The sequence below is a fragment of the Ornithodoros turicata genome, chromosome 6, assembly GCF_037126465.1.
Source record: "Ornithodoros turicata isolate Travis chromosome 6, ASM3712646v1, whole genome shotgun sequence".
Classification (NCBI taxonomy): Eukaryota; Metazoa; Arthropoda; class Arachnida; order Ixodida; family Argasidae; genus Ornithodoros; species Ornithodoros turicata.
This window is the reverse complement of record NC_088206.1, coordinates 73124855-73138662: the sequence shown is the minus strand read 5'-3', so window position 1 is coordinate 73138662 and position 13808 is coordinate 73124855. Positions and strand designations below refer to the sequence as shown.

The window sequence follows — 13808 nt, the reverse complement described above, 5'->3', positions numbered from 1 at the left end:
TTCTTCCACTAGAATGTTCCGCGGGAATGACAGGAAACGCGTACTGTATCGCAATTTGTGATCGTACGATATGGATGTGCAGGTGGATACATTTCTATACGGCATCCTGAGAATAGCTGCAAAAAAAAATCCAGATCCCGTCCCATGATCCACATTTAGAAATCCCGGGATTGTGAAAACAGCCTGGGATTCCGAACACTAAACGCGACCACATGCTACTTCATCCCTGGAAGCTGCGACGTAACTCACATCCCCATTTATGGCGAACGCTTAGGCGACCAAGGATTGTGCCACTGTGGCGATTTTTCCGCCGAGTCTTCGTTGTGGTCCATGTAAACGTGCCATCATTGGAAAAAATGTTTGCAGTTACGAGTGGTTTATGAAACAATTTCTACTTGAAACCACTTTGTACGTAAGTGGTTTAAAGTGTTTCATAAACCATTGGGGATTGCAGACATTTTTCACCTGGGACTTCCTAGCACACTTTGGACAACTAGTGGACATGACCACGCGACACCTCGTGGATACTATAAGACAAGCCTCACGATCCACGGGTTTCCTTCACCACTGAGCTCGTCCGTTCCAGCCCAAAGTCCACTTTCCAACTCATCGTCCTTGACATCCCCAACCTGTCCCCCACCTCGCCGTGCATGTACATACATTTCCACGACAGGACCTTCCGTGCACGCTCGAGCACGTCGACTGGCTCTAGAGAAACTTCGTGTCGCTCGTCAAGAGTTCCAACATATGCTTGATCGCTGACACTCTTCCAGCAGTTGGGTGACCCCTCTTCATCTTCTACCTAGAAATGAGTGGCGCCCGTGCAGTGATTAGCGCGTACCGTATCCGTTCCTGTTGATTTCGAAACTACGCTGTCATTTTATTCCTCGTTGACCACGGCACCTCACGCGAAATAGTTGGCGCAGTTGACTGCTTTTCGATGGAATACATATATGGCAAGAGCAGACGCCGTATGTTGAGAGTATGCCCGAATTCCCTCTCTGGAAAAAGGCTAAAGCGTCATTCCGTACACCACCAATCAGAGCACGGCCTGGACAGCGCCTTTCTCCTGACCTCTCACTCCTCCGTGACGCCACGCTGATCACGTTGTCGCCGGCGCTTCCGCAGCTGCGGAAGCAGCGCTTATCTCTAAAATTCGTTCAAAGAAAAAAAATTAGCCAAGTAGATTGTTCGTCGATAGTGGTATCTGTTTCACTGATGGGTTTCTGTATGCGACCCGGATCGGCATGTTATGTTATTATGTTATGTTACAGATCTAGTTCGAGCATAGCTCCAGATACCGTTGCGACCCGAAGGTATTCCTAAACAGCTACCATCTTGGACCAGGACCACCACCGGTTCTTGGACCAGGTTCTCAACTTTTGTTTTGCGTATATGGTTAACATCCTGGTTGCAAGCACTTCAGCAGAACATGAAACACTTCCGCTTGCTCCGCGAACGTCCCGACCACCGTGGCCTCGACGTTCACGACATCGTGGTAAACACCGCAAAGTGTCAGTTCCAGAACTGACACTTTGCGGTGCGTCGGCTGCCAGCAACGAGCGGCTGCTGTATTCTCTCGGTGCTGGTCACTTTCCTACTTGTAGACAAAAGAGAAGGAATTAAACAAATCTTATATTTATTACAAAAACTAAAATACAAGTATTCTTCTGCTTCCCAGACTTGAGGCGCCTTTTCCCATACAAAGTGACAATCACATATGTTCACGTACCATTACGATTAAATGGACACAAAAAATCACTACCTTAAACAAAGTTACACCTACTAAAGAAACTATGTATCACAATCAAAACTCGTCCCAGCTGCACTGTACGAGGGAGCCCGAGGGGACTTTTTTTCCGCCTCCTATAAATTTGAAGCGGATTTAAAACATCTAGCTCTGCGTTGAAAGATGAAAATTGGAACCCTGAAAAAGCCAACGAAAGCCCTCAAAAAGCTACAACTCTGGTTGTTGCGAGGCTGGAATCTTGTGGATAAGAATCGCGAGAAATTACGCTTTCAAGTAATAATGCAATGTTTCAATCGTTAGATACTCATCAATGACAAAGTTTAAACCTGTACCTCCTGCATTTGCTTATTTGTGAGTTGTATTAATCTTCAAAGGACCAAGAAGCTGTAGTATGCCTGTGTACAAGACACCTTGCAATGACTTTCTCGTAAGAGCTATATTTGTTTCATCGGATGTTCTCACGTCGAAGGGCACTGCGGAAGCGATGTTACGACGTCGTAATTTAATAAGTTACTGATGCCTGCTACGCTACTCGCAATTTATTACTTTTCGAAGTTGCAGTGGCTTACAGAGTTCTCCAAAAGGAGTACAAAGTTAGGAAATACTCTCACAATTCTGTTTCAGCAAAATATCTCCTTTGGGTGAGGACTTGTGCATTAGCATTTCCCTTTTAATGCAAACATCACAATTAACACACTCATGCGCATTTTCCTTGACTGTGGCAAATAACTTAACAAATATATACAATGCAAGTGGATATAAATAAGACCGTGGGTCGGTAGAAATTCCTCATAATCGTTAAAGCAGGCTGAGTATCATGTAACGACGATGTTCATATTAAAGGTACCAGTGCACTCTATAGGAACAACACATTTTTTCTTCTTCCACAATTAAAAATAAATAAATTTTGAAGCCTCATTACAACTTTCCAAGACTACGCTTCCGTTGTACAAAAAAAGCTCGCAGGAAAACTTCATTTTTGAGCGACCACAGCAAGCTGCGACATCGTAAAAGAGAATCTTGCTACATAGCACGTGAATTTCTTTTGAAAGCTCGGAAGTTGGAAGAAGCTAAGTTTCAACGTCCACCTACAATATTACTCCTGCTCAGTCGAGACTGTTGTTGTTGTAGCGGTGGCTGTCGCTGTATCAGTTAAATTATTTTCATTATCTTCAGGAGTACTTTTGAGTATGACTTGCTTCTCTTCAGGTGCATTCTCCTTTCCTTGGGTGCCATCTTTTGGGGCAGTGTCATGATTTAGCAGTGTGTCCGTGTCGGAAATTGTCGGCGATTGTCTGCTCGTCTGTGGCGATAGCGGTTTTAGATCCGCTGTTCCACCACCCTGTGGGGGATCCTTGTGGTCAATTTGATTCACATCTTCTTCAGCCTTTGGTGCTTCCTCAGGAGGCTCTGTAGAGACACTATCATCGTTGGTCACCTCTAGGGTAGCAGCATCCGAAAAGTGTGTGTCTGTCAAAGAGGTAAGAGCCTCCACCTTATCTGTGGGAAAACTCTCTTTTTCGTTCGTCAATGGTGACTCTAATTCATCACCAGTGGCTGAAGAGTTACCGGTGGGACTCACAGCTCCACTGTCCTCTTCGCCCCTGCTGCTCCCAGCTCCACTGTCCAAATCTTTCTGTTCCCTTTCAACCTCATCAACTTTGACAGCATCCAAGGCACGATCCTTTGCACCGTCTTGATCTTCAGCATGCCCGTCAAGCTCTTTTTCTCGAGAGCCTCCTTCCGATGACCCTCTGGTCTCCCTGTCCTCCACATCACTCTCACTGCCAACCTCTTCATGCTCTGCTGTCTGTGCACTCTCCCTAACATCAGCCACCAATTCTGTGTCTTCAGTTTGCCCTAGCAAATCATTCGTAGTTCCACTAAAGGCCTCGTCTTTGTCAATCTCCACAGCATTGTCATCATCATTGCACAGATGGGACGGTGCATCCTCCCATGCTTCGTCGTGGCTGTCTCCACCGCCCCAACCCTTAACACCCTCCTCCTCCTCCCTCTCGTCACCTTTTCCTTCCTCCACTCCCCACTCAACTCCTCCAGCATCCTGTCCAATCGCATCCCATGCTTCGTAACAAGCATCCCTACTCTTAACGTCTTCCGCCGTTCCAGACCATGCTGTCTCCCCCTCCTTTTCTGCAACCTTCCTCTTGCCGCCGCTTCTTTCTCCTCTGCCGTCTTGTCCGCCCTCTTCGACGCTAGTATTCATCCTTGGCACGTCCTCCGTAGAGATGGCAGCGCCATCACTATCTATCGCGGACGAAGGTATCCGCATCGCCGTCTCTCTTCGGTCTGCAAAACTCCTCTCCCCACCCCTTCTCTCGCGCCTCCGAGGCCGAGACCCTCCCCCCATCTTGTCGTGAAAGTCCCGACCTCCTCTCCCTCCCCAGTCCCTTCCGCGACGTTCTCGAGGCCTTCCTCGTTGCTCCCAACCACCTCTTCCGCGACCTCGCCCACGTCTGTCAAAGTCGGCGTTGCGATCGTGGTTTCGGCCATCACACAAGGGGTTGTAGTTCCGCTGTTCCGATCCTCGGTTATAGTTCCGCTGGTCATAGTTGCTCTGTTCGTAGTCCCCAGTTGAAGGATAATGCCTATGTATCCCTTCGCCACCCTGGTGGTAGTTTCGGAGGATCGTCGGCTGCTCACTGCCGAGATGTGGGCCGCCCTCAACGTTCGGCCCGGGCAAGTTCGCTTCATGTTCGTGGGCTGGCACGGGGTGGCGAATGTTTCGCGGCCGGTCGCGAAAGAACTCCGATTCGCTGCTGAGGTCAGACCTGGCGCTGCTGGAAGACTCCGTGCGATCGCGCATAGTCTCCTGGCGGCCGCCACGACGAGGTCCTCGGCTCAATCCGTTACCGCGGCCGCGCCGTCCACCTGGCGAGGAATTTTTAAAAAATAGACTATACAATGGGACAAGTACAGCCGGTCAAACATAGAAACCTGGCTACATAATTTGAAGCATACCTACAAAATAGCCAGTATTTCATTTCGAGTCACATTAAATTTGCAGGAATTCATTACTAGATCTGAAGGATTCCAAGCTTTGCTCTAACACAAGCTCAGCAACCTTGTGGTCTATACAACAGCTTTGACAAACAAATAGAGAGGAAGGTTACTCACTCTCTAATAGCAGGCACGTGCTCATTCTGATGACCGTCCAGTATCGCTCTCAGCCACCACAAGCAAAACCAAAGCCAGAACCAAAGCCAAAACAGGCAGACGCCAGGTACCATGCAAACCTGCCTTCATGATCTGCTTCACAGAGGTACATCTACTGTGCCAATGCAATGCCATCTACACAAAGAAGGCCTGATCACTAATCGACGTGATGTAGGAGACACTACGAGGCTACAAGTGACTGCTGAAGCAGCTGAAGGTGGCTAGTTTCCACTGTTACGGCTGCTCAAAGCGTGATTGGTGGATCGGCTCGTAAGGACTATCTCACATTAGAGTAGTGATCAAGCCTCGACTTATTGGTGAATGTCATCTAACCATGCAGAACGTGCTGGCTTTCCCCATGGTGCACCATAGAACATGCCAGAAGACAAGCCAAGCGCAAGCAGAAGTCGCATACGATACAGTGGCATATTTATTGCGGGCAACTCGAGAGAAAGTCATCTCCAACCTCTGCTGAAGACGCGGCTGCCGTAAGAATGGCCCTGGTCCTCATATTTCCTCCCACTTTGGGGTGGAAGATCTCTGTTAACACAAAGCAAGAAAAAAGCACCTCTGCCATGAACCAGTCAACATAATGTTTCAACTTACAAGTTCACAAAACCATGCAAATGTAGCGGGACCTGGTATCAGGGATGAGAGATGAAAAACGCCAAAAACAGTTGTTTTTTTTTTTTCGAACTGAGCCGAAATTATTTTCTCTAACAAACCAGAAATTAACCGGAACAAATCCGACGTGGCTACCCGTTCGCAAAAAGGTTCAGGTGGGGCACTTGTTTTAGCGAGCCAATCCGGTGTTTCTCTTGCAAACCATGTAGTGGAATTTCGATGGTTCCACTATGTTTTAAAACTTTATTTTGAGTCAAATCAAGCGCTTTCATTTCACGAATTGAGAAGCCAAAACAAACATGAACGAGGGTTCAGTGTGGTAATGCTTTTCTTTCGGTGTACCGAGTCTCCTTGGGCTGCTCGAAGCGGCAGCTTATTGTGATTTTGGTTTTTTGGGCCACCTCGCGTAAAGCTTTTGCCCTAATAAGTAGCATTCCTCCTTTAATCAATCAAAATACTAATTTCGTACAGAGTACTAACACATCCGCCACTAAAGCTCTCTTTGTGGCACTCTACAGTTCCCCAAAAAGTTTGAAAAGAAAAAAAAAAAATCATGGCTTGCTCGATCGATTTTGAATTTTGAGCACGCACAAAGGAGAGAGCCACTCTATGAAACTTCCTGTCTTTTCTCCCATCTCCTTTCGATCCCACATTTATTTATTTATTTATTTATCCGTCGGCATGTTCCAATGCCTTGTCGTCGTAAATGTAGTTTTGTGCAACCACAAAAATTCGCTTCTGGGCTCGCTTCCAAGCAGAATGCAATGCATCATTCCGCCAGGTATTACAATTACAGTCTGCACTTTCACTGCTGTCCTGTTGTCGAGGCCATTCATGACGCACTCACAGCTTTGCTGTTGTACTACTACTACACTTGTTAGTCAAATTTCTTCTTGGAGTGTGTTATGAAATTTGCACTGCAGTGAGAGAAAGTTCCATTCCTGTGTACTTGTCCCGGCCTAATTACATTTGCATCGTAATATCAGCGGTTGAAATTTTTAGCTTCAGTGATCCAGTTGGAACCTTTATTTTTTCTGCTCCAGACCCAAACGTGAACTGGAGCCCAAAAAATAACGGTTCCAATCCCTGCATGGCATCACTAGAACCATGGCTTCCCAAATGCTGTCCCTGTGGATTTTAGAAACCATTTTTCTCTAACTTCTAGGAGTCATAAAATATTCAATCCAAACTAAAATGTTATTCAACAGGAGGGCTTTCTTGGTGTAACGTCTTAAGGAATGACACTTTAGAAACTGATACGGGGGAAAATGTGGCCGTGGGGTTAGTCCAGCAAGCCCTCCACATTTCGATCGGATCGTAAGAGTAGAGGATGGGGTTTGTAAAAAAAATTTCGAAGAAAGAAAGAAAGAAAAGAATTCTCACTCCTGTTCCTCCTTGTGGTGGTCCCACTCCCGCTTGAACTCCCCGGAGGCCGTTGTGTGTCGTTGCAACCGTTCCTGGTCGATACGTTCGCGGTCACACTTCCACTGTTCGTATTCTCTCCGCTGCCGTCCAGTCATCCGCATGGCTAGATTCCGAGGGGGGGACTCTGGGTACTCCTACAGGTACCACAACATCCCATTACCCCACATGAGACGTTCAGCTTAAAGCGGTCGAGAAAGCATATGCAACCCACTAAATGTATGGCTCCATCTCGTACATTGTAGTTAGAGCCTGAAGTTTTCGGGAAATATTTTTTTCTAAATTCGGGGGGTAAAAATCGGGTAAATAAACGTGTGCACTAAATTCACGCAAATTCGTGAGGAAAAACTTCCAGTATGCTAAATTCGGGGAGAAATTGGGCTCAGTTACTCAAACTGACTGTACAGGTTTGGTACAAACGGTGATGTAACTGCATTTTTCTGCCAAACAAGTAAGTTAGTGCATTCCAACAGACATCCCAGTGAGGGCAATTTGCCTGGTAAAAATCGGGTTTCACCCTAAAGAGGCAACCTTCAATTCGGGGTGCAAATTCGGGGAACAATCGGGTAAAACCCTAAAACTTCAGGCTCTAATTGTAGTCCATGTATTCGACATGCAAAGTCCCACACTCCTCATTTGAACGGTTTTTAAACCGCGATTTTTTTGAGTGACCGCAGACGGAGGCACCGAACAGCGTTGAGAGACGTCTGCGGACAAACTGGGAGTGACTTTTTACCCGTGCACACTTGCCCCAAGTACCCGAAAGTCGCCATACCGAAGACAGTTCTCCTGTGGTCGGCTCCCTCATTACAACCGCCTACGTCGCCATGGAAACGGAAAAGTATGCACTTCCTTTCTCCACCATAAAATGTCACTCCAAAACGGGCGAGGAGGTGAAGAATTGAGAGGGACGGAGGAGCTCATCCGACATTCGTAGTGCACTAACTTCATAACGCGGGATCGTTTCGCGGAGCGTTTTGATAAGCGCATAACATTCGCGGAGCGTTTTGATGTCCATGTTTAGTGCACATAAATCAATCATTTACAATGCCATTTTTTCGGAAGTTTGGAGCTTGGTTTCCTAACCCCTATAACTGTTGTTGTCACATAAATAAACCCCCCCTTTTTTTTTTGCTACGTGACGAATAACACATGTTTCACTGGTCGATCCGGATCACAATGACATAATTCGGATCAATTTGACTGATGAACTAGATATGGCAAAACTGATACGGTCTTTATAAATTGCTGCCCTGGGCCTCCCATTAGGGATCATAGTCTCAATGAAAACTCGAATCTGTGCAGCTGTAGATCCTCGGAACGTGTTGTAGTCCCCTTAGCTAGGACTAATTATGTTACAGCATCTTTCTTTTATAATCTCTATGCAAATGTCGTTCTGAGGGAAACAGCAAGTTCCGCGAGACATAGCCAATTCCGCGAGAGTTTGTGGAATTGTAGATTCGCGGAAAGCTGGGGGCTTTACTGATGCTCTTTCCAGTCTTTGTGTCCCAATATCTATCTCTATTACCCTCTCCAGGTCCCGCTGATGCCTCATAGTGGGTCCAACGTTTTCGAAGTCCTTCCCTCCGTAGTTGCGTCTGTGACGTTGGCTGTGGCCTCTCTGTTCACCCCAGTCTCCCGTACGTTGCCCATTCGCCCCCTCGTCCTCACCCTGCTCACGCATGCGGTCCGCCAAGAAACGGAAACCGGGGTCAGGAGGAGGATGATCATCCTGACAAAAAAAAAACACACACACACTTATGGTCAGGGCCGAGTCAACGTTGACTGCACTCCATCGCTACGTGGTCCCAACATTCAGATATCATCTGCTTTAGGGGCTCATTGCAGATGACGCCAAACACAGAAGGGTCGCTGCCGGCACAACTGAAGGCGTCTTAAGAAAATGGACAAGTATGGTCGACGGGCAAAAACCGGGAATAATATTTTATTTCAAAATTGGAATCATTGCGACATCTGAACTGAGAGCGCAAGAAACACGGACAACGAACGGAGAGACAGACAGGACGGGACAAGACTACTAAACGAGGGAAATAATGGAAGCAGAAAAGATAAGTAGTCATCAAGATGCGTGCGTAAGCACACCTTTCTGTATCTTTAACCGTAAAGGAACTGATCTTCCTCAGAACCGGTGCACCCAGAATGGTAACATGAAAGTGGTTTTCTTTTTTGCTTATTTTCTTCAATAAACATAGTTGGAAGTTAGCGCCCATCCTGTCCGTTTCTCCGTTTTTTTTGTCTGTGTTTCTTGGGCTCTCAGTTCAGATGTCTCAATACCAACTAGCCCAATCCTCAACCCTTCTCATGGAACACTAGCCCTGGCTGCCTTCATTCACTCAGCAAATTCTAACGGTAGCCATTCTTTAGCATGGATACACTTTCTTTGTATCCGAGCGGCCCATACATCCACACACTTTCCATCATTGTCTACGGGCTTGACCCATCTTCTGTCAGATGAGGTCGTAGTCACCCCTTTCTCCCTCCTTCATGTCACACCATGGTACGCCACTACTATTATGCCAATTATTTAATATAGCGTAATATATAAATTAATAATTTCTTGACCATGCCTGGCATTCTTATTGAATATGATTCCACCAGGAGGTTTGGCTTCCAGAGTTTACACGCTTTTTCGTGCCTCTTCCGATTCACGTGACCACACTGCACGTTACCATACAGATGGCACCTTTTCATTATTTTTGTACCTGACGAAATGTTGTGCACTGCATGAAAGCTTGTACAATAATAAACGCGGTACTTTCGATGGTTTATTAAAAATCTTTTTATGGCTACAGTGACTAAAAGCAGCTAACGATACGTCTTCTCAAATAAGCTTTCGTTAGCCCAGATGGCAGCCATAAACTTGTTATGGATAGAGATTGTTTCACATCTACAGATGTGCATCACAACGAGCCAACTCTACTCACTGGGAGAGCCACTTACTTTATAGCTCTTGTGTGGAGGTACAACGGCGAGGTTCTGTCGCATCAATACCAATAAATGTTACGTCAAATAAATGCTTGTGGCACAAAAATGTAATACAAGTAACAATCGATGATAGGGATTAAAAGTGACTTTGAGAAGTGCGACAAAGGACGTTGCTCACCGCACTTAGTCGTTGCATACGTCTCTCTTCGGGCTGAATCTGGAGACAGAGAAAGCACACTTTCATTACACATTCATTTATATTTATTTCCTTTCCACTGCAAAGAAATGCCCTGGTACCTTATGAGGGAAACATGTCCTATAGAGTGATGAAAGAAGGAAGTCACTGAAAAGGACTTGAACCCACATCTTATAGATTACAGGTACAGGGCTCTTTCCAACTGAGCTAAGCTAACACACGTCCTTCTTTCATCATTAATTCCTTAGGCACTTGTACGTAGTTCTTCTTTCTGTGTGTTCCAGCCTCGGAACATCAATTGCCATCGTGTCCAAGAGTTTGAGGCACAGACAGCGTTTTGAGTCCATCTCTTTCCTTGTTTTCCGCATTCCTCAAACTCAAGATGTTTCCCTCATTTGAACCGCGTCAGATAGCTTGCCTCCCTGTTCCACATAGTACCTTATTTTGAGGTGGCTTTTCAGTCAACGTCGTGTGCGGACGTCGCAGAGGCTTTGGCTGCTCAGGAGGTCGCAGGACCCTCTTGCGCTCCGAGGCATTGGCCTGGACTTCATGTGCAGGCTGCACAGATCGCAAGAAACGATATATAACAAACAACTCTTTCCACTCTTTAGTTATCATTCAGGGGTAGGGAGGGGTGCCCCTAATCTTACCACCACTTTCTTTGGGCTGTCCTTTATAGCCGAACTGCTGAACAAGTCGGCATTCTTTTTATCCGCTTCAATTTCCTGAAAACATGGCACAACTTAGGAACATTCATTAGACATTAGTCATCTCAGTTTTTTACAAAATTAAATGGAATATTAAGCATATACCTCTATTTTTGGGACAGTAAAATTGATGCAGAAGACACTTACTGCATATCGTTTAAGCAGTTCCTCATTTTTGCGGCGCATGTCATCCATGCGCCGCTCAACCATTTCTTCCTTTTCCTCCTTGGAGAGTTCTTGGAAGCCCTGCAGAGAAGACTTTATTCTGACCTCGTTGTTTCCAAGCTGCAGACACTGTTGCTTGCCATATAGAGATTTTCATTTAGTCGCAATATCCAGGACGTACATCTACATCTAGCACATCTACATCCATCTAGTTGGCACGAGTACCTCCATGCTATGCACCAACACGTCAATACAGGGTGGTCACGCAGTAGGTAGATCAATGATGATGATGATGATGATGGCGCTTTGCAAGAAGACTGCACCTGATGGCCCCTACAATCTGTTAATTTCAAATCAATCAGAAATTTGCGGAAAAGTTCAAACATCTGACAGTCGCAGACGACCAACCGTGCTACGGAAAATCCCGAGAAGTTTGGGAGAAAGCTTGTGACGCAAAATGTGCCGACAGCAGATGGCTGCAGATGACAGCGTTTGTTGCAGCAACGACCTACTAGGTTATAGAGACCATGTCATTTGCACCCCTTCCTGACCCTGCAATTTGGAAGTTAGCGATGGCACAAGCGGAGATGCATTCCTGCTAAAGTTGCAGATACATTATTATCATCATCACTCTATGCGTTTTCGTGACAGCTGTTGTCTACTAAGAGCCTGTTATTTATGCAAAGATTGGCATCAAGTGCGCGTCTCCGGAACTGCACGCCGTGCACTGTTGTCAATTCACATTTTTCTGTTGCAGTATCATCTCCCCCAAATTTCTTAGCAGTTTGAAATCAAAACAGACCATCAAGTGTTGTTTGTTTGCTAAAACGTACCATCGTCATCTGCTGCACATGGTGACGGGACGGATTTTTATAGGATGCCTCCACGGACAGGTTGATGTGTGCAGAAAAAGTAACCCCACATTTACGCACGTACCGCGTTCCCTGCTTACTGTACAAACTTTTTGGTGGCGCACGATTACACATTTATGCGGTGAAAACCAACAAAAAATTTCTAGTAGCCAAACTCTGTCTAACTAAAGTTAAAAAGTTAAAAATACCCAATTCCACGCCCCAAAGTGAGGGTCTGGATCCACCCCTGCACTAGGGGTGCCACATCTTGTTTCAGTTTCTGCACAGGTGGCACCCCTAGTGGTAGGGTGACACAACTGTGCCGATGCCATTATGTCCCATTGGATATGCACGGAGAGCAATATTCACGTGGCTAGTGTTTTTGTGACGCACAGTTTGCTTACCACGATTTTTCTTTTTTTTCCCCATAAATGCGTCGTCGTGCGCCACCGGAAGTTAGGACGGTACGCAAGTAGCGTACTACTAAATGGGCGCGTTAAGTAGGTGCTCCGGGAACATTCCCTCTTTCGGGGGATCACTTAAAGGGGTTGAAAAACCACACGGCTAGAACTTTGTCTTTGGCAGGGTCTGTACGCCTCACTCCACGCACTTTGTACACAAAGTCCCGCCTCACTCATTCTATTATTTTTTACGTTACAGAGTTTTAAAAATGTCCCATTTTCGAGGCCCCCGTCGACCGTGGCACCGAGCAGCTCCATGAAATAGGCGGGAAGCGACGCTTTGACCGGTTGCACTATGGCTCTACGCAGCGTGAAGGGGCTTGGACTGAGATGTTTGGCACCCATAAATATACATTTCAACCGTGATTTCGCGTAATATTTGGGACTGGATTCACAACCCCTTTAACACCTCCAAAGTGACTTCCAGTGCGTGTTTCCGGGTGCACCCTACGCTTCCCTCGGGTCATGCTAGGGATAAGCGGTACCACTTCTGGCCCGTGAAGCTTGTTCCGCTGTACGTGCCGGTCGGTGGGTTTGATTGGCAGTTTTAATTTTCCCACCTTCGCCACGTTTACAGAATGCAGACGACGGAAGAAAGTTCAATATGTGGAGCACTCAGCTTCCGGATAGCCTCACAAACACTGTTATGTAGAGACACCAAGGGTACGTACCCCCTGAGAACCCGGGAAAGGACGCTCGGGAACCTGCTTAACGCGCCCATTTTTCTGCATACACCCCGTACTTCACAAGCAACAAAACAATTACCTGCTGCATAGTCGAGCCTTTCTTTCAATCAGCTTCTGATCTGCAAATGCAGGAAAAAGAATACCCAAGTTTACACCACTAAAAAAAGCCATCAAGAAGGGGAAGACTTCTCGTACAAAATCAACAAAAAGACACATCCACGAAAAGCCTTCCACATGCGCGGCAGACGCACGAAGAGTAAAAAGGGAAAAAAATACACCAAAAAACGAACGCAACGGTCACGACAGGGCTTTAATGCTCCTCTTGACGACTTCTCGCGCAGAATGGGTTCGTTGCCTTTCACGCAAAACGGGCAAATTGTCATCGAGCATTCAGCGCGCAGTGACGCGCACATCAAAATCAAAGATTGTTTCGGTTGTTCGATCTACAACGACAAATACTGCACCGTGATTTAGCTCAAAAAGGCGTTCATGTGACTCCCCAAACAGCAAAAAAGACAAAAGCATAGTGGGAGCTGGATTTTAACTCACTCCATCCCCCATCCCGAGAAATTTGCACAGTATCCATAAATGGATACTTTGGAAACGAGCAACGTTACTCTGTGCATCATGCTGTAATGTTAGTTAGGATTGTACAAGATGCGTAGCTAGCTTACCTTTCGGAAACAGTTACCATTTAACGTGCACTAACTAACGCGCTGACAAATTCGGGGAAACACAAGGCGACAGAACACCGAACCGAAGCCATTGAAGCATTGAAGATGCTGCGATGCTGCTGCAAAATGACCGGAACTTCATTATCAAGTTT

At 46.3% G+C, this 13808-nt stretch overlaps 1 protein-coding gene across 2 annotated transcripts; it reads right to left on the bottom strand.

Moving 5' to 3' along the window:
* Nucleotides 1–1622: 1622 nt before the first annotated feature.
* Nucleotides 1623–13800, bottom strand: LOC135397331 (filaggrin-like). Of its 2 annotated transcripts, XM_064628854.1 has the most exons (11): nucleotides 13657–13800; nucleotides 13062–13101; nucleotides 11210–11324; nucleotides 10967–11065; nucleotides 10763–10837; nucleotides 10551–10670; nucleotides 10095–10133; nucleotides 8499–8702; nucleotides 6932–7107; nucleotides 5391–5464; nucleotides 1623–4639 (listed from the first exon to the last, which is right to left on the bottom strand). In XM_064628854.1, exons 3-11 carry the CDS (start codon nucleotides 11213–11215, stop codon nucleotides 2847–2849), a joined length of 2586 nt encoding a protein of 861 aa, XP_064484924.1. In that variant the 5' UTR covers nucleotides 11216–11324; nucleotides 13062–13101; nucleotides 13657–13800; the 3' UTR covers nucleotides 1623–2846. The 2 variants fall into 2 exon arrangements, with proteins under 2 accessions (XP_064484924.1, XP_064484923.1); XM_064628853.1 differs by lacking the exon at nucleotides 11210–11324 and having other exon boundaries at nucleotides 13657–13799.
* Between the last annotated feature and the right edge of the window lie 8 nt (nucleotides 13801–13808).